The 20227-nt window shown below is 45.3% G+C and overlaps 2 protein-coding genes across 23 annotated transcripts in view; one reads left to right on the forward strand and one right to left on the reverse strand.

The window, feature by feature from the left end:
* Positions 1 to 12576, reverse strand: part of AKR1E2 (aldo-keto reductase family 1 member E2) — a 35793-nt gene extending 23217 nt beyond the window's left edge. For 10 of the 22 annotated variants that reach the window (XM_070601857.1, XM_070601846.1, XM_070601858.1 and 7 more), the window contains exon 1: positions 12453 to 12532. The gene's annotated coding sequence lies outside the window, so the exon portion shown is untranslated. Of the gene's footprint in view, positions 1 to 302; positions 7330 to 7445; positions 7635 to 7757; positions 7805 to 8915; positions 9012 to 12452 lie in introns of those variants that run through there. The other 12 variants (XM_070601869.1, XM_070601853.1, XM_070601847.1 and 9 more) reach the window with 11 other exon arrangements.
* A 104-nt stretch (positions 12577 to 12680) lies between these two features.
* LOC103556033 (malignant T-cell-amplified sequence 1-like) lies at positions 12681 to 13468 on the forward strand. Its single transcript, XM_008527948.2, has one exon. The coding sequence runs from the start codon at positions 12681 to 12683 to the stop codon at positions 13224 to 13226; it is 546 nt and encodes a 181-aa protein (XP_008526170.1). The 3' UTR covers positions 13227 to 13468.
* The last annotated feature ends 6759 nt before the right edge of the window (positions 13469 to 20227 follow it).

Here is a 20227-nt window from a genome sequence, read left to right on the forward strand (position 1 = left end):
CGAACCAGTGAACCCTGGGCCACCGAAGCGGAATGTGCGCACTTACCTGCTGTGCCACCGGGCCAGCCCCCACTTGTCTGTTTTTATGTCTGGTGAGACCAGTCCTGGTGAGGGTGAGGAAGCAGGGGCCCCCGGGATGGAAGTGTGAAAGGACTCTGGGAGAAGAGCTCACGGACCCATCAGATCCCACAGGCCCACCTATAACCCAGCAGTGCTGATCCCAGGAATTTATCCAAAAGAAATTCTTCCACATTTTTCCAAAGATATAAGACTACTCATTACAGTCTATACAGACTATTCACCGCAAGGCTATGGTCCTGCTTCTGGCCCTGTCCATGCCTCCCGCCACCTCCTGCTCCATGATCCAGCTTCTGAGGTCAGCAGCCAGGCCCTGCTCCCTGCGACAGGAGGGCATGGCCTGGCTGCTCCTGCCTGCTCCCTCTCCCTCTGGGCACAGAGCCCCTTCCTCTCAGTCAGGAAAGCACATCTAGAGCAGCTCAGCAAGTCAAGGGGACAACCCTGAACATGCTCCATCCAGATGAAATTCTCAGTTGCAATAGCAGAACCCACGTGAGCTTGTGTGAGCAGAGGAAATCTTTACGAAGCACAGAGGGGGCTCAGGAAAGCTGCTGGAAGGTCAGGGCATTGGGCTGGGGCTTTGGAAATGGAAAAAGTGCTCAAACCACATCTGAGGCTTCACCAGGAGTGACCCCTGCGCCAGCCCCCAGCCCACATATCCAGCACATTCAGCTTCTACGTGGGAGGGGGCTCTGCTCAGTGGGGAGGAGGGAGAGGCCCTCATCTCCCTCAAAGTTGGGTCAGGTGGAGTCCACTTGGTGTGAGGCTGCTGGGTGAAGCCACGGTCAGCCACATGTCTGCCCAGACATGGAGCTGCCAAGCAGAGAACATTGTCCTCAAAGGGGGAACTCGCCAGGTTCTCCCTGGAGGAAGAAGAGAGAAGCCCCTGATTATACAGTGAGCAGGTAGATGTGAGCAGAGGGCAGTGAGGTACAGCTGCCATGTGGGGGGACAGTGCCTCCTAGTGGTTAGGGGCACAGACAGACCCATTGACCTTGGAGAGGTGTTACTATATGAGCCTCAGTTTCCTCCCTGTGAAATGGGGGTATGGCAGCCTCACATCGTACTATGAAGACAAGTTCGATGAGATTGCACCTAGATTGCCCCCTCCCATCATACTAAGAGCTCGGCATCTACTGGCTCTCATGATGAGGACCGGACACAGGACCTGCCACCTGGAAAGGGTGGCCTGTCCCAGCGGGAGGCACATTCTTGGGTCACAGGTGCACTGTGAACATCTGTAGCTATCCTTCATGTGTGACAAGAGTTGTCAAAGTGCCTGTCCCCTGTGCCCCAAGAATGGGACTCTGGAAAAAGACACAAAGCAGTGATTTGCCAATGGTGTCTCAGCAGTGGTGTCTACAGTGCAGGAGGAAAAATGCACCGGGGGCCCAAGATGCACCGTGGAAAATGCCAGGTGGTGACTCCAATTGCTGGTGCTCTCTAGATGTGACTTCATTGCTTGAGCAAAATAGCTCATCCCCTCATACCTGACGTGCATCCACTGATCTGGGAAATGCCTTTCCTGTCCTACCTCGGGGTATATCAGCTCTCCAGCCATGTCACAATTTAGTCTGCAGGGATCTTAGCTGTCTTCCCTTCCACAAGACATCACACTGGTCCATCACATTGATGACATTATGGAGACCAGACCCAATGAGGAAGAAGTGGCAACTATCTAGACTCACAGGTAAGACATTTGCATGTCAGAGGTGGGAAATAAGTCCAACAAAATTCAAGGGCCTATACATAGGTGAAATTTCTAGAGTACCAGTGGTCTGGGGCAAGTTGAGATATCTCTTCCAAGGAGAAAGATACAATGTTTCATCTGGCATCTCCTTCAACCAACAAAGGCACAACTCCTAGTGGGCCTCTTCCCATTTTGGAGGCAACATATTCCTCATTTTGGTGCACCACTCCAGCTCATTTATCAAGTGACCTGAAAAGCTGCTAGTTAGAGTGCGGCCCAGAACAAGAGAAGGATCTGCAGCAGGTCGAGGTTTGCTGTGCAAGCTGCTCTGCCACTTGGGTCATATGATCCAGCACAGCCAAGAGTGCCTGAAACGTCAGGGGTAGACAGGATGCTGTTTGGAGCCTTTGACAGCCCCTATAGGTGAATCACCGCACAGGTCATTTTGAGATTATTTTTTTCTATGGTGTGACATAAGGGTACATCTTCATTCTTTTGCATATGGATATCCAGTTTTCCTGACACCATTTGCCGAAGGAACTGTTCTTTCCCCATTGAGTGGTCTTGGCACCCTTGTCCAAGATCACTTGACCATATACACCAGAGTTTATTTCTAGGCTTTCTATTTTATTCCATTGATCCATTTGTTTGCCTTCATGCCAGTGCCACACAGTTTTGATTGTGGTAGCTTTGTAGTATGTTTTGGAAACTGGAAGGTGGCCCCTAGGATTTTGTTCTTCGTTTTTAAAATTATTTTGGCTATTCAGATTCCCATGAACTTCCACATGAATTTTAGGATGAATTCTATTTCTGCAAAAAATCCTATTGGGACTTCGATAGGGACTGCCCTGGACCTCTAGAACGCTTTGGTATGGACACCTTCGCAACAGCAAGTCTTCCAAGCCACAGACGTGGATATCTTGCCATTTATTTTTGTATTTTTAAAATTTTTTCAGCAATATCTTGCACAAGTCTTTCACCTCCTTGGTTAGGTTTATTTCTAAGTATTTTATTCTCTTTGATACTATTATACATGGAATTGTTTCTTAATGTTCTTTTGTTGTTACTGTATAGAATTGCGTGTTGATTTTGTATCCTGCAACTTGGCTGAATTCTGTTTTAGTTTTGACAGTTTGTGAAACTTTTACAGTTTCCACCTATAAGATGTCATCTGTGTCTCCAATGTGGTTCCTCTTACTCATTTTTACTGTCTAACTGTTCCAGCTAGGACTCCCAGTACTATGTTGAACAGAGGTAATGAGAGTGGGAGTCCTTGACTTGTTCCTGAACTTATGGCAAAAGTTTTCAGGTTCTCACCACTGAGGATGATGTTAGATGTGGGTTTTTCACAAGAGGCCTTTATTAGGTTTAGCTTCCTTTTATTCCTAGTTTGAGTACCTTTATCATGAAAGGGCGTTGAATCTTGTCACATGCTTTTCCTGCATCAGTTGAGATGATCACGTAGTTTTCCCTTCCCCCCGTTAATGTCGAGCACTATGGTGTTTAAGCCGTCCTCAGAACGTGCTCTCATGTTCGGCTCCCCTCATTGTTCTTGCAGCATTCATGAGTGTCTGTTTGTGGGAGTCTGCGCTGGGATCTATACTTTCTGTTGCTCCATGTGTCTATCCTTGCACCTCTACCTCACTGCCTTGTCACTGTAGCTTAGTAAACAGTCTGAGTGTCTGGTATTGTGTGTCCTCCAACTTTGTTCTTCGGGACTGTTCTGAGTGTTCTTGGCCCTTTGTATTTCTCTCTAAGTTCTGAAATTAGCTCAGCTGTTTCCACAAAGAGATACCTGCTGAGGCATTTCATGGCAATTATATCAAAACTATAAATCAAATTGGGGAGTGCTGACATTTTAATATTATACCAGCATAAAAGATCCTAACTTAAAAAGGGACAGATAACAAGCTGGAAAAAAATATTTGCTACTCAGAATCTCAGGCAAAGGGCCTATCAACCCCTATAGAGATCTCAGAATCTGATTATAAAAAGAGCAGCCATACAATATAAAAATGGAAAAAAGACATTATCATACACTTCACAAAAACAGAAATATAAATAGCCTTAAACACATGAAATATGCTTGGTCTCAGTCATGATATGACAAAATTACTAAATGCAAAATATTGCAAGTATACTCTGAAGCTTTGTAGAAATAGGAACTTTATTCTTCATTGGTGGAAATGCAAGTTGCCTTCCACGGAGGCAGTTTGGCTGTATCTATCAAAATTATAAATGTCTTTACCCTTTGATTCAACAATCCCAGTTCAGGGAATTTATACCATGGAAACACCTCTACCTTTGATATATGTATACGGTTATTCATTGCAGCCTTTGTCATATGAGCAAAAGATTGGAAACAACCCAATTTCCTTCATTTGTGATCTAGTTAAATGGATGATGACCACCCATGAGATGAAATATAGGTGGGAAAAGACAGGAAGAGTATGTGAAGGGAGGGAGCTCTTTACTGATGTGCAAAGTTCCCTCCCTGGCTGTTGGCTCGTAGGGCTGACCCTCGCTGTTCTGTCCCTCCCACTTCAAGCTGGCTTTTTTGAGGACCTGGAGACATGGCTTGACTAGTGTGCCACCAATGCCAGGGTGTTCATGCCCACTGGGAGTTAAAGCCCAGGAATCTGGGCCCAGTGTGGACACTGACCAGAAAGGGGACCCTAGCCAGTCTCCTGGAAGACATTTCCCAGTTCCCTCGGTGAACTCAAATGCCACTTCTCTGGGTTACCAGTGGGAAGACATCACAGGGAGCTCTTTGTCTAGTAGGATCAAGATGAACTTCATGGAGGAAGCTAGGAATGGATTTCCTCACATGCCCATTTTAAAGATGGCAAAACTGAGGACCTGTGAAGGGAATGGTCACAGGGGATCAGGTGTAGCATGGGTGTTTAGACCAAGGAGTCCATATCCCTCCATCCCCACCTAGGTTGGCAGTTGAGCTGCTGGACAAGGACAGGTGTACGATCTGCTGATCTTGGCAGCTGCTCCCAGCTGAGCTTGGACCATTGCCTGTGACCCACACTCCCTCATTTAAGCCCTGCTCCAGTCAGCTCCATGCAAGCATGGGTTGTGCTTTTTCTTGGCTGTATTCCCAAGCCTCTAGAATAGTGCCTAGCACATAGTAGGCACTTACAGATGTACTGAATTAGTGTAATCCTCCATACAGTCCTATGGGGTAGCTGCTGTTCTTTTACAGATGTGAAACCTGAGACACAAAGGGTTGATTCATTCATTCTTTCATGTATTCAGCACCCGAGTACTGCTCCCTGTAGTGTGCAGGCACCCGGAATATAAATGTGAACCCCAGACACCTTCCCTGCCTTCAGAGCTCACACCCTAACAATGGGACAACATCTAACCCACAGCCAGTGAGTGGTGGCTACAAAGCTACAGCCACCCCTAGCACAAGATCTCACACAGCCATGAAGTTGGAGATAGCCCTAGGACCAGCCATGGAATCAGACAGCTCCAGCTTGAACACTTGGACCAGCTCGAGAGTTACAGACAGCTCTGGTTCTAGCTCCAGACATAAAGCAATACCCATCATCAGTTTTCTCACCAATTCTGGAACCAGCACCAGAATTAGAGTCAGCCCCAGAACTGCAGCCAATTTTAGAACCAGCTTTAGCTCCACTGTCAGAGATAGAGGAGCTCCAGCACTGGCACCAGAGCCTATGCCAGTGCCACAGCCAAAGCCAGATGCACCTCTAGCATCCGCCATAGCACCGGCTCCAGTGCTGGAGCTGTCCTTCCCTCCCTAGTGATGACAACTTTTGCTTTAAATTTTCCTTTTCTATTTCGTATACTTATGGTTTATTAGTTTATGTTTTAAAATTTACATACAATGAAAATTTGCCTTTTAATCACTTTAAGTTTTTCAGTTCGGTGGCATTAAATAAATTCAATATGCTGTGCAACCATCGCCACTGTCTATTTCTGGAATGTTTTTATCGTGCCAAACAGAAATCCTGTATACATTAATGCAGATGTCCGGACTCTGCCAGGCACACCCGGCCTGCTTCTGGCTCTGGAGGATTCCAGAAGCTCTGTTCAGGAGCAGGGGATACGTGGCTCTTTCTGTGTGTGCAGAGTGGGAAACACTGGCACCAGGAAGGGTCCAATCCCCATACCCCTCAGCCCCTGACCACCACTAATCTCTTTTCTGTTTCTATGCACTTCTTTCTCCCTGGCCCTGGCCCGCTCCTGAGCACAGCTGACCCTCTCTGTCTCTCTCCCCACCAGAGCTGCAGACCCCTAACGCCAACCTGTGCTATGCATGAACCCCAGCACTAACCGTGACTGTGTCCTGAAGAAGTGGACGTTCACCAAGGGGGTGAAAGTCAAGCACGGAGCCAGCTCAACCCTCCCTCGCATGAAGTAGACAGGACTCAAGAGTGACAAGGACACCTTTGAATTGGTCCCTACCACTGGCCAGCACAAGGCCGCACCCCCCAGGGTCTGGCTAGTCAAGTAGCTAAGCACTTACAGACTCCAGTGTCCCAGACCAGGTGGGCATCTTCGGCCCAACCTGCCAGCCCAGGCCACCCCCAGAGTCCAGATTCACCCTGAAACTCTCCTGCTGCCAGCCATCATGCCTGCCCTTCCACAAGCTGGACTGGCCTCCCTTTGTCCGCTCACAGCCATAAGTTTCTTCTGCTTTTTGGGAACCAGACAACTTATTGCCACTTGCCAAGGAGCACTGGCAATGGGGACAGCAGGCTGCCCACCTCACGGGGACCACCCTCTGTACATATCTCTCACTGCCTTCCAGAGTGCTGGTCACAGCCACTGGTGCCCACAGGCATGTCTCACTATCCAGCCACAAGGGCACCAACATGGAGCCCAGGACCAGTGGCAGCTCCACCCCTGGTCCTGGGACCACTCAGGTGTGGCCCCCACCTCAGCAGTAGGCATGTGGCTAATGTGTTCAGCGTGCATTCGGTCAGCTCCTCCAGCTCTGAAGTGGAGGTCGTCACCTTGAGCTTTGTCCTGAAGTCCACTGATGACCAAGAAAAGCAGCTGAGTGCCCACCCCTTCTCCCTGGCACTTCCACAGGCCCTCTCTTCCCAATCTGCACCCACAAAATAAGCCAAGAAGCCCCCATTTCTAGAAGCCTCCAAACCTGCACCCTGACATGGGGTGCCTGCAGAGTTCAGGGCCTCTGCTGACCTTGCCATCCCGCTCTGTTCTGGGAGTTGGCCTCCTCACAGTACCCCCAAATCTACGGCATCAGTTCTGCCTCCAGCAGCATCTCCTCCTCTTCAGCTTCCACCATGCCCATGACGGCCACACAGTCAAGGGCACTGTCTCTGGGCTCTGCTAACACAGCTCTTTTGTTCTAGATCCAGCAGGTGACCGATGATGCTTCATCCCCTCAGCCTAGAGGAACCCAACACCACCACAAACGAGCACGCTGGTGATGTGGACAGGTGGCCCGGCCCCTTGGTCCCTTTGTCTCCTGCCCACTCCCAATTTGCAGTGGCCCCTGACTCCCTGCCTGGCATTCAGAGCCCTCTGTGATCTGCTTCCCTAGAACCCCACCCCAACTCCCGCCCCAGCCTCCCTAGAGCCTTCCTCACCCAGGCACCCCCTCCAGAGCCTGGCCCCCTCCCAGCCCCAGCCTGCAGTGCCCTCCCCTTCGCCCCATCCTTGATGGACTCACCTCCAAAGATGGGCTCAGAAGCCACTTCCTGGGCTCCTGTGCACAGCACAGCCTTTGAAGTCAGATTGACCTGGGGCCACATCACAACCCTGTGATGGCAAGCTTATTTCGTGACTTCTCAGAGCTTCATTTGGGCTAGGCTTGGTCACTCAGAGCTGAGTGACCTTGAGCACTGGTGCCACCGCTCATCTATAAAGTGGGGTGAACTCACTGAGCGTCCAGGAGAGGCTCCTAATAACAATAACCACCCTCAACCCTTGTTCTGCCTCACTGTGGGGCCACCTCCTCCCGGGGCTCCCTGCAGCCACTTACACCAGTCAGGGCGGCCAGGGACAGGCTGGCCCTCATGTCCCAGGGTCCTGCCAAAGAAGACAGGGAGACGGGGGTGTAGAGGAGGAGGGGGAAGGAGCGGCCTAACCTTCTCCCTGTCCAGACTGTGTCCACTGCTGCTTCCAGAACCCCTGACCCAGCCATCCATTGCACTGACCCCTGGGGTGGAATCTGGGGGCCAGGACAGTAGAGTGGGGGGTATTCTGTGACTCTCATGTCCCAAGTCTCCAGCCCTCCTGGCTGGAGTGGGGTGGCCCAGAGGTCCCAGAGCAGCAGCCTGTGGGGACGTGTGGTACTGACCAGCTGGGCACCCTTGGTGTATTGTGGGTGCTCTCTGTCACTGTGGACAGGAGGCCCCTGTGCCCCGGAAGGACCCCGCCACACTCACCCACAGGGCAGGAGCCTGGGCAGCATCCACACTGAGCCAGGTTCATGCAGTTCCATGTGCAGCCCCCATGGAACAAATGGGAAACTGAAGCCAGGAGAGGCAGGGACTGGCCCAGGGCCCAGGAGGTGGGCAGAGCCCAGAGGAAAAGGGACGGTTTCGTACTCCTAGGCCAGGGCTCAATCCTCCCATAGGCTTTGCTTTGGGAATGAGAGCCCCTAAGATCCTGGGGATCCCTGCCCACTCCTCCCGTGTGGAGCCGTTTCCTCTGGGCATGCCCACACGCACACGCTCCTTCTATCTATCCATCGATATGCCTGGTATGCAGAGAACATTTTTGGAGTGTATGAGAAACTTAGCAGTGTTACCTATGGAATGGAGCAATGAGGAAGAGATCATTTAAAACACTGTGGATATTAGTGGATTATTTTTACAATATATATAATTTTTTAATTTTCAAAAATAGTTCATAAATTGAAGCAATGTGAGAAAAGGCACTTTTATATTTCTTTGAGCAGATCAAAAATGTAGGGCTAATGTATTTTTTATGGAAAGTCATTTTAGAAATAATTATTTTATTATTGATTATTTAGAGACAGATACAGAGAAAACTCACAAATTATAAATCAAGTAGATTACTATTTAGAATGTGCTTCACCCGAGCTTGGGAAATATTTTGTGACTCTGTACAGATGGGTTTATTTATTTAGGGAATGCAACTGGGGAAAAATAATTGTATGATAAAAAATTGTGACCTTTTGGTTGAGAATATTTCTTCTAATAACATTCTCCAGTTGTGGTGAACTGCGTGCAGACTTCAGTTTGGGTCTCCTGCCCTCTAGTGGTCATTCCTAAAACCGCAGACAAAGCTGTATTAAGGTCAAATGTTTGAAACTCTTAATACAACCCAGGTCTGTGAATCACGCTCTGAATTTTAAAGACTTGAGGAACCTGAGAAATTTTCTCACTCAGTTTCCTCATTTTAATTTTGTAACATAATCACCAAGTCTAGATTACATACTCCCTTCAGATTACTGACATAAAACTGACTTGCAGTATCTCTTGACTTTGACTTAGAGAGTAAATTATTCAAAGCTACAGTAATTTTCTGTAAAATGTTTACAAATATAGTATAATCTTAGACCTTATAACTACCACATAAAGGTTTTTACAAATAAATAGATAAATGAAACACTTTTAAAAGTACTCACTGTGTTTCCTACTATTAGGCAAGTCATTTATATACTATATTTTTTATTCCTCAGAACTTCTCCATACACCTTGTGAAGTATATATTGTATCCAGATTTCAGGAGGAAATAAAGTGATACTGAGGGAGGCTGATAAAATTTAGGAAGTGGTACACCCCAGACTTGAAAGACTGAATTTTGTGCCTTACCTTTCCTTCTTCTTTTTAAAATCCATAGTTAATTAATTTTAAATTGATTTAAAATGATTTAACCAGAATAAATTGGTAGTGTTTTAAAGTTTTAACTTGTTAGTTTGTTTACAGCAACACTTGTATCTCATATTTTTTCATATCTAATGTATGTCAGCCTCAAAGACCTAGGTTCTTCTATAAAGTTTAAGAACCAGGCCGCAAGATTTTAGAGAAGGTGAGTTTTTAGAAAGTCTTAAAAAAGAGGTTTTTCATTTTTTAACTGAAGAACTTAGCAGCAGAAACTAGCACTTAGCATCCTTTTCATGGTAGACAGCAACAAACGCTTGTGGGCCAAGAAACATGCACCTTGGGAAAGAGTTACATCCTACAGAACTAAGAGTATGACTTCATATAAAAAGGATCACTAACTTCAAAAAGAGTCTTCATTGCTATGCAACTCCAGACTAAACTTTCTTAAGAGTCCTCTGTCTAAATGAGCTTCATTAAAATATCCTTTGGGCATTCCTCTGACAGCCAGTTCCAGGTCAGATCACTAAGCTCCTAGGCATCCACAGACAGGTCACCCTGGTCATGCTAGCCAGCAACGACTTTTCCTCTCATGAATTTCTATGACATCTGGTTTATGCTGCTTCTACGGTATTGTCTTTACACATAGGAACAATGAGATAACCCCCAAGAACTAAAGAAAAAGAATCATCCTATAAGAGTTAAGCACATAAAACCCATCCATAATGGACAAGGTGAGCTGTTTGTAAAAGAACCAGAGACGTGTCTGGAAATGTGTGACTCCCCACAGAATCAAGCGACTGGAGTGAAGCCTCGGGGAGGCAGATCAGAGGCTCAGCTATAAACAGGAAGCTCAAATCTAGAGCCACTCGTACCATATCCTGTGTGAAGAGTGTGTAAAAATATTCATGTGACTGTTTTGATGTTAATTTAATAATAATAGCTATGTGAAATACTTAAAATCCAATGGTTCTCAGTATTAATTCAAGCAGTTTTCACACCCACCCCCAGGAGATGGGGTTCTTGTTAACCAGACATTCATGATAAATAAACTGAGACATGGACAAGTTCACTAACTTCCAGGATCTCAGTCTACAAGTGATGGAGCAGGACTCACTCCTGGGTTCTACAGTCAGCACACACAAACACCCACTATCCTGCCTCATTTAAGATAGTCTACCCTTGTGATGGTCAATTGTGTGTGAATTTGACTGGTCCACGGGTGCCCAGATATCTGGTCACACATTACTCTGGGTGTCTCTATAAGGGTGTTTCTGGATGAGATTAACATTTTAATTGGTAGAGTAAAGCAGATTGTCCTCCCCAGTGTGGACAGGTCTCATCCTTCTGAAGGCCTGAATAGAACAATAAGGCTGACTCACTACTGAGTAGGAAAGAATTCCTCCTGCCCGATGGCCTCTGAGCTGGGACCCTGGTCTTCTCCTGCTTTCAGACTTGGACTCAGACTGGAATTTACACTATCAGCTCTCCCGAGTGTCTAGAGCTCGTTGACTGTTGAGGTTGGGGTTTCTCAGCCTCCATAATCATGTAAACCAATTCCTTATAATAAAAATTAAATATATGTGTGTGTGTGTATATATATATATATATACACATACATATATATATATATATACATATATAGACTGGGAGAACCCGGACTCATACAGGTTTTTGTCCTGAAAACGGGGATACTATATATATAAAAATACATATATATACACACACACACATACATATACACACACATATGAAACCTTTATAGACTATAAGCTCCCACCAACGTGGAAATGTATGTTAGCTTTCCACTGTATATCCAGCACTTGTTAAAATTCCTACTGAAATATAGGCTTCCTAAATTAAGTACGTGTTTCTTGGAGAAGAGAAGTGTCCAGATAGCAAGGATCTGCCCTTATTCTTTTCACACAGCGCTGTCTGGGAAAGAAAGGGACCAGATCTCGAGGAAGAGGAAGCATTTGTTCCCTTAGTTATCAGTCACTTACTGTGAATGTAGCATGTACTGTGAAACAGATCTTGTGCTGGGTGAAAGAACACAGAGATAAAATACACAATTCCTGCCCTCACGGGCCTCACACTTTTCAGAACGACAAGTAAAATCCACGTGGATAAAATGCTAACTAACAGGGTGACTTCTGTATTAACCTTAAACGGGCATGGACCTAACAACGAAGCTTCAAAATATATGAACCGAAAGCTGATAGAAATGAAAAGGGAAACAGATCCACAATGGCGGCTGCAGGTTTCAATCCGCGGCTCAGTAATCACAGAATGAGTAGGCAGAAAACCAGTCAAGATAGGAAAGATCTGAACGACTCTATCCACCAACGGGACATCACTGGCAGGTATAGAGCACATGCACATGCTTTTCAGGAGCACTTGGAACATTCGCCAAGAGGGACCGTATTCTGGGGCGCAGCATGAGTTTGGGAACGTGTACAAGGACCGAAATCCTGCGGCCGGGTTTGCACTCCTCCTAGCCGCAAAGCCTCTCCTCTCGGGGGGAGGGGGCAGGCGGAGAGGACTCGGCAGGGACAAGGTCGCATTCGGGGGTGCCAGGCAACCACTGTTTGCAATTACACGCACCTGCGCTCAACAGCGTCAGAGGGCGTGAGGGGAGTGGAAGGATCCGAGAGACCTGGAAGAGCCATAACGGAGAGGGGTCGACTCCCGCAGAGACCGTGGGGAGGAGGGGAGGGCGCGTCAGCCAGGAATCGCCCCGGCCGTCCAGCACGGCTAACAGGATGGATGACGATTCCGTTCCCCAATAATAAAAAAGAAAGACAGGCCCCTCCATTCCTCCCTTCCTACAAAAGGAATGATCGCTCTAGCTCGTCTTCCTTCTCCAGTCCCGCCCTTTCACCTACCCGCTCCGGAGCCGAAAATCACGCGCTAAGAACGCCGGCATGTTCCGAGAAGCGGAAGTAGATTTCGCGGAGAGCCGTAAAGCGCGCCTCCCTTCCGGTTAACGACACCCGCACCGACTATCACTGCCGGCCCGCCTCCGGTAAGAGCGTCTCCGGGACCCTCGCGAATTCAATTTTTTTCCTTCTTCCGCGCCGTTCTCTGTTGTTTCGCCCCCTTCGCCTTGGATCATGTTCAAGAAATTCGATGAGAAAGAAAACGTGTCCAACTGCATTCAGTTGAAAACCTCCGTTATCAAGGGCATCAAGAACCAGCTGGTGGAGCAGTTCCCAGGCGTGGAGCCCTGGCTGCATCAGATCATGCCCAAGAAGGACCCGGTCAAGATCGTGCGGTGCCACGAGCACATAGAGATCCTGACCGTCAACGGGGAGCTGCTGTTCTTCAGACAGAGAGAGGGGCCTTTCTATCCGACTCTGAGGCTGCTCCACAAGTACCCCTTCATCCTGCCGCGCCAGCAGGTGGATAAGGGCGCCATCAAGTTCGTGCTCAGCGGCGCCAACATCATGTGTCCCGGCCTGACCTCCCCCGGGGCTCAGCTCTACCCCGCTGCGGAAGACACGGTGGTCGCGATCATGGCGGAGGGCAAGCAGCACGCCCTGTGTGTGGGCGTCATGAAGATGTCTGCAGAAGACATCGGGAAGGTCAACAAAGGCATCGGCATTGAAAACATCCACTATTTAAATGATGGGCTGTGGCATATGAAGACGTATAAATGAGCCTGCCAAGGAGTGCGCTTGGGCTGGAGATGGACCTGAGCCCCCTAAAGGAATGCGCTTGGGCTCCAGACGGACCTGAGCCTCCCAGGGAATGCGCTTGGACTCAATGTGGACTCTGCTGTATCTGTGTCCGTGTCTGTGTGTGACAGCATAAAGGCACTACCTCTGTGGTTATGCTGAATAAATTCAACAGATGCTAAAAAAATAAATAAAAGACAAAGTAAAGATTTGGCACAAGCGCATATGTCGGTGTATCTGTGTCATTGTGTGCATATGAGTGCGTGTGTGAGTATATATGCCTGTGTGTTTCTGTGGGTGTGTATTTGCAGAGGGGTGATTAGTTTAGATTTGCTGTCTCTTCTGTCCAAGCAGATATCAATTCAAACGCAAGTGAATTACCTCTTGTAGAAGCATAGATTTCAAAATCAAGAGGATACGGTTGTTAGATAGACCCAAAGTTGTGAGTGAAGCGATGGGAGGAGGAGAATGGCTGGAGGGGGGCCCTGAACAACTGTATAAATATGAACATTTAAGGGATGAGCAGAGGATGTGAAGCGTCAGTAGTTGTACTAGAAGCAGAAAATCCAGTGAAAAGTGTACAGCAGGCATTATTGGTTGTTACTCAACAAACATCCCACCCTTCATCCTTGCTGGCAGAACTCTGTCCATCCCTTTTCTACATAAATCAGGAAAAAGCTGATTAGTCTAGGCCCATTATGATGGTCTTTCCCTGTGAGATTAATTCATTTATAGGTGGGCATGGAACCTAAGGCCAAATGGGATCTTCTCTATTTAGGAACCCCTAAGAAAATGGGAATCTTTTCTCTCATGGTTTTGAATGGTTTATAGGTGGGTATATGACCTGTGTTAGGGGGCGCTGCTAAAAGGTTTCTGGAAAAAATTTTCAGGTTTTCAAAGATAGGTACATGCGGAGAAACAGTCTCCCTACTTTGGATGGACATTGGCATGTGCAATCTTGTCCTTGCCAACACACACACACAACCTTGATAAGCATAAAGTCAGAACATGGTAAAATTGAAAATGAAAAGCAGCAGTGCCCTTGACGGTGTATGAACTGATGATTAATCAACCATGGAGACTCCATATATTGGGACCCCCTATTAAGGGGTGTGGCTAGGTTATGTGAGATAATAAAATTTCCTCATAGATTACTTCATTTTTACTTGAGTTTTCTGAAATTTAGAGCCAAAGACATCCCAATTTTTATAGAATGGCATGATAGACATCCACCTGAAAAATTCCTTAAAGGGTGATAAAATAGGTCAACTGAGAGTTCATCAGTGACTTTCCTGTGAGCAGTTTCAGTGTAATTCATATGAACGTAAGATGCATTGCAGTAGATTTAGGGGTGAGTGGAAAGTGAGAAGGTAGGATGTGGAAGTTTAGAATTCATGTTATTTTTTACAGAATTTTGATTATAAATGAAAATATACTGGGTGAAAGATAGAGGAAGGTTATAGTCCAAGATATTTTATTTTGTTTTGGAGTTTAGATAATTTTGCTGTTTTTGTCATTTGTTGTTGTTTTTGCATGTTTGCTAATGGTGTATCTGAGTAGGTTTATATGCTGAGGGGAAAGATTAATTAAGAGAGGGAATACTTGGCAGAGATATAATCAGCAGAATAGGGAAGCAGGAAGGAATGGCTTCAAAAGAAGAGGTGGAAGGACTAGCCTCCTGTTCTCATAAATCCACACATTTGGATTATCTCCTTTCACCACAGAGTTGTCATGTAACAACTCAAACACTTCTTATCAGGGGCTGGCCCCATGGCCGAGTGGTTAAGTTCGCGCGCTCCGCTGCAGGCAGCCCAGTGTTTCATCAGTTTGAATCCTGGGTGCAGACATGGCACTGCTCATCAGACCACGCTGAGGTGGTGTCCCACATGCCACAACTGGAAGGACCCACAACTAAGAACCGGGGGGCTTTGGGGAGAAAAAGGGGAAAAAAAAAAATAGAATCTTAAAAAAAAAAAAAAAAAACCACTTCTTATCAGCACACTACTTTTTCCTCAAAGGATTAAGGCTTTTGCCCCTATTAATTCACCCCAGTCAACACCACTAACTCTGGCCGTTGGTGGATACCTGTGGAGGACTTCTAAATTTCTCATGATAATATTCTGGAGTACCGACAACTCTGAAGAACATTGAGGGAGACAGTCAAGGTAAGCAACCCTACAGTTCTTCTTTTACCACATCCTAACCAACTCTCTCCACCAAAAGTGGAAGGAGGACCCTCTGGATCCTTGAAAGAGACTTCTTTCAAGTCTCTTCATCTGTGCCTATGCACCCTTTCTTCCATTCCTTCCTGGTTCACCTGGTCTTGTTGGATACTGTTGTAATCATACCAACCAACTCAAAATGGAAAGCCTGTGTACACATTGGAAAGGAGATGGAGATCAAGAGTTCTGTGAACTTCCTGGAATTTCATACAAAATTTGGTGTGTATGTGCATAGATAGATTTATTTGTTAAAGTGTTGTCTACATTCATCACGTTTCAGGTGATCTGTGAGCCAAAAGTGTGTATTATGAACAATTAAAGTAGAAGAGGATCATCTTCACTTACTCTTGGCTAATGCCAGCGCATAGTTCAATGATAAGGCACAAAATACTAACTAATACTGGCTAACAAAGTACAAATGATAGTCACATCTTCCTCCAGCATTCTCCCCACTCCAGGGCTATTTAGCCCAGAATAGTTCAACAAATATTATTTGGTACTTACTTTGGGGCCAGACACTGGGCTAGAAGCGGGGGACAGAAATTTAGATATAATACCACCCTATCTGTTTTCCAAGATCTTATTCTTGTTAGGAAGGCAATCTTATAGATACGTAATTTCACTTTCATATATTTGTGTATGTGTATACAACTATGTATAATAAATATCTGAATTACATATTATGATATAGTATGAATAAATGGGATAAAGTTGCCTTTGCGTAGAGAATCAAAGGGGGTTTCTGCATGAGAGGCTGCCTGAGTGGAGATATATATATATAAAAAAAATGATTAAAGGTATCTTCTTAATGAAAATGCTGAATAAAATTCCAGGAAAAGAAATAGTGTGAACAATGAAGAAATCACAGAAATACAAGCAGTTTGGCTTTTGTAGGCCATGATTTTCCAGGAAAAGGTGAGAGGAGATGAAGCTACAGTCTTATGATAGAGACCCATTTTTAACATGCTAAAGAATTTATATACTTATAGTTGAAATGGGTCTTCAAAAGGCTGTTAAAAAAGAAGGAGACGTGAAGAATATTATATTTTGGATCGATGGTGGTGGGGAGAGGGTGGATTCAAGTGGAGCTAAGACTAGAGGAAGTAACTAATATTCCAATGTTGCAAGTATTTCAGACAAAAGATGATGACACTGGTTAAAAAGATTTGAATTATTTTAAATATATTTGCAGAGGAAAATTTCTTAGGACAATTACTGGATTGATTAATATCAGGAAAGGAAGTTTTCAAATGAATCCTGGATTTGTTCGTTAGGAACTTGGTAAAAAATGGTCCCATAAATGGAAGAAGAGCCACAAGGGAAAGAGTTGGGATGGGACAGTAGAAGAGAAAAATGAAATCATTCCAGGAGGCATATTAAGCTTGAATTTCTTATAGGACATCCAAATAGAAGTATGCAGCAGACATTAAGTAATGAGTCTGAAGACCAAGCAATGCTGGGACTTTCATACAGATTTGAAAGCCATTGGTGCGTAGATGGTAGCCAAAATGATGAAAAGTCAACTCCTGTGAGTGACAAAATCAGAAGGCTAAAGATGGGGTAGTGGGAGCAGTGACATTAATGCGTGAATGGAGGAATATCTATCCATTTAGAAAACTAAGGGGAAAGAGTCAATGACACTATCAATCCTATGATAAACTATCTAATTTCTGGGAAGAGTAAAGCAGTTTCCTTCACCTCTAGGGGAGTAGGTATATACGTAGAATCAGTGACTTACAGGGTCTGGAAGTTTGTCCCTATCCAAATATAGAGTGCCTGCTGATAGCAGAAAAGGGATATGTGCATTTTCTCATCACTCATTAATGGCCAATCCCACTAAACTTTTTGTCCAGTTAATATTCCTAATTCTGGCCAGCCATTTTGAAAACCTATGTCATTTTCAGAATTCAGAGAAAGGATTGGGTTGGGAGAGGCAATCCAGCATGGCCCTGAGGGCAGGCCAAGAATGCAGACTCTGACCACTCAGAGCCATTTTCAGGATTATGTTGGGAGGCAGTAGCCATGAAGGATGGGGTAACATCTTCCACTGGGATAAAGAGCAGACTTGCTTCTTCTCACTATAAAAGCAGTGAATGCAGCGAGTTCAGCTTCCTTTCCTGTAATGTGACCCACTATGTTTGCAGTCATCCCTGGTAGGCCCCTTGCATCACCCCTGTGGCACTTGAGGGGCATGGAAAATCAATGCAAATGAACATGAAGCTCTGGGCACTGCTTTTGTCATGACTCGTAAAGTCCTTTGTCCGTGACTCAGGAGTCTCGTCTCTTCTGCCTGCATGCATGAAACAAGCTAGCTTGTTGGCTTGCATATGGGGTAACATCTGAGACCCTGCACATTTCTTGACATTTTTGGTGATGAAGATGGGATGCTAATGAACACATGGTGTCTGGAAGAGAAAAAGTCAGGACCCCACAGGCTAGGTGAGAGGATATGAGAAGACTTCTCAGGGTTCTGCAGGGAATGCTGTCACCCTACTAGTAGGTAAGAAGGAGGCAGGGTAGCCCCCTCTTCCATCCGTTCAGGAATGTTTAGAGGCTTAGCAGGGAGAAGTAGGATTGAAATCCACCTTTCAAATGATACCTCAGCAGTCGTGCACTCTCTTCCCAATCGGAGGAGAGAGAGATGATGTCATGGTCAAGGGCAGGGAGCCCCAGTACCCCAGCTGAAAGGTGATATGGCTGTGACTGCTGACTCACAGGGTGTTCAATGCTGAATTAAATGATGTCCATAAGGGGAGGAGGGCTTTGGAGGAAAAGTTTGTTTTTTGAGCTCAACAGGCAGCCTCTGGAAAATAACTGCCAAGCATTGCTTCCTGTTGAGAAGCTATGCTTTTCCCTGAAGGACCCTCCTGCCTCTTCCCCCCTCAACTCTGGCCTCAGCTGCTCTAAGAACAAAGCTGAAGGAACTGGGGAAAGTCAGTGGGGTAAGGACTAAGGTGACCAACCATTCAGTTGGCTGGGATTGAGGTGGTTCCAGGACCTGGACTTTCAGTGGAAAAATCAGGAAAGTCCAGGCACACAAGTATGAGTGGCTAACTCTAGGAGGAACTCAAACGTTTATGGCTCTTTTGGGTGCAGATGCCAAGTCACCATCCTGCTTTGTCCTGTGGAGAGAGCAGTGCTAGGTGTAGGGGTGACTGAAAGGGCTGAAGGCAGAAACTAAGTTCTCCTGAGCCAAGAGTCTTTCTGGATGCTGAGGTATATGCATGGGTAGGGATGCCACTGATGGAGACAGAGGAGAATTCCCCCTGGCTGCTCCACCATCAACGGGCTAGCTTCTCCTGCCACCTTTCAGTAGCAAGAGCTCTCAGCTGGGAGACATCACGCCCTCCTGTGGCTTTTATAGCCTCTAAGCTAATGTGCACGTGTTAAATCCTCAGTCTATGTTAGCACAGGGGAGGAGATGGAGGAGCGCCTGAATTCAACTGATAGGGTTTGAGAAAAACTCACAAAGAAAAAATGGTAACACACTACCAGCTCATTTAAGAAGATAGGTAACTAGAATAGTCTTCTATCTATTAAAGTAATTAAATTTGTAGTTAAAATTCTTCAGACAAAGAAAACTCCAGACCCAGAAATTTTCACTGGTGAATTCTACCAAACATTTAAGAAAGAAATAATAAAAATTTTACAGAATTTCTTCTACAATAAAGAAGTTGAGGTGACACTTTCCAACTCATTTTATGAGGCCAGCATTACCCAAAAATCCTAACCAAAGACATTACAAGAAAATAAAACTACAGATCACTATCCTTCATGAACATAAACACAAATATCCTAAAAAAAAAAATTTAGTAAAGTGAGCCCAGCAATACGCAAAAGTGGTAAAACATGAGGTTTATTCTGGAAATGGAAGGCTAGTTTAATATTTAAAAATCAATCAATATAGTAAACCATATTAATAGATTAAATAAGAAAATACACATGATGATTCACTAGATGCAGAAGAAAATATGTGACCTAATTTAATATTAATTCATTCAATAAAAGAAATCTTCCTCAACATAATAAAATAGATCTACAAAATACCTACAGCTATCATATGTTTACTGGGGAAAGACTGGATGCTTTCTTCCCAAAATCAAGAACAAGACAGGAATGCCCCCATAACGACTTCTAGTCATCATTCTAGGTAGTGCAATAAGGGGAAAAAAGAAATAAAAGGCAGACAGTTTGCAAATAAAAAATAAAACTGTCTCTATTCACAGACAACTTGTCTAAGAAAATCCAAAGGAATCTACAGAAAAGCTGCTAGAACAGATACTTGAGGTTAGTAATCAGTATTTAAAAATCAATTGCTCGTCTATATGCTAGCAATGAACAATTGGAAATTGAAATTTAAAAATAGACCCCTTTCAGTAGCACCAGAAAGCTTGGAATACTTACGTATCAATACAACACCGTATGTGCATGATCAATGTGCCAAAACCAAAAGACACTTAGGAAAGAAGCACTGATGAAAGGAGACATGAATAAACACAACCGTTGGCTCTGTTCCTGAACTGGAAGACTCAGTAAGGTGGTTACGTCAACTATCCCAAAATTAATGAATGAGTTTAATATAATTCGAGTCAAAATCACACAAGATTTTTTATAAGAATTAACAACTATTTCTAAAATTTTAATGGCAATTCAAAGCAACAGAATAGCCCAAACCATTTTGAAAAAGAGAGAACAAAGTTGGAGGGCCTGGCACTACCAGACTCCAAGCCTTGCTAGATGCTACAGTACACAAATCTGCGG

Source organism: Equus przewalskii, chromosome 30, assembly GCF_037783145.1.
Source record: "Equus przewalskii isolate Varuska chromosome 30, EquPr2, whole genome shotgun sequence".
NCBI classification, from domain to species: Eukaryota; Metazoa; Chordata; class Mammalia; order Perissodactyla; family Equidae; genus Equus; species Equus przewalskii.

Bases quoted from the DNA above. Each gene is read 5' to 3' on its own strand.
- LOC103556033 (XM_008527948.2), top strand. From the start codon at position 12,681: ATGTTCAAGAAATTCGATGAGAAAGAAAACGTGTCCAACTGCATTCAG.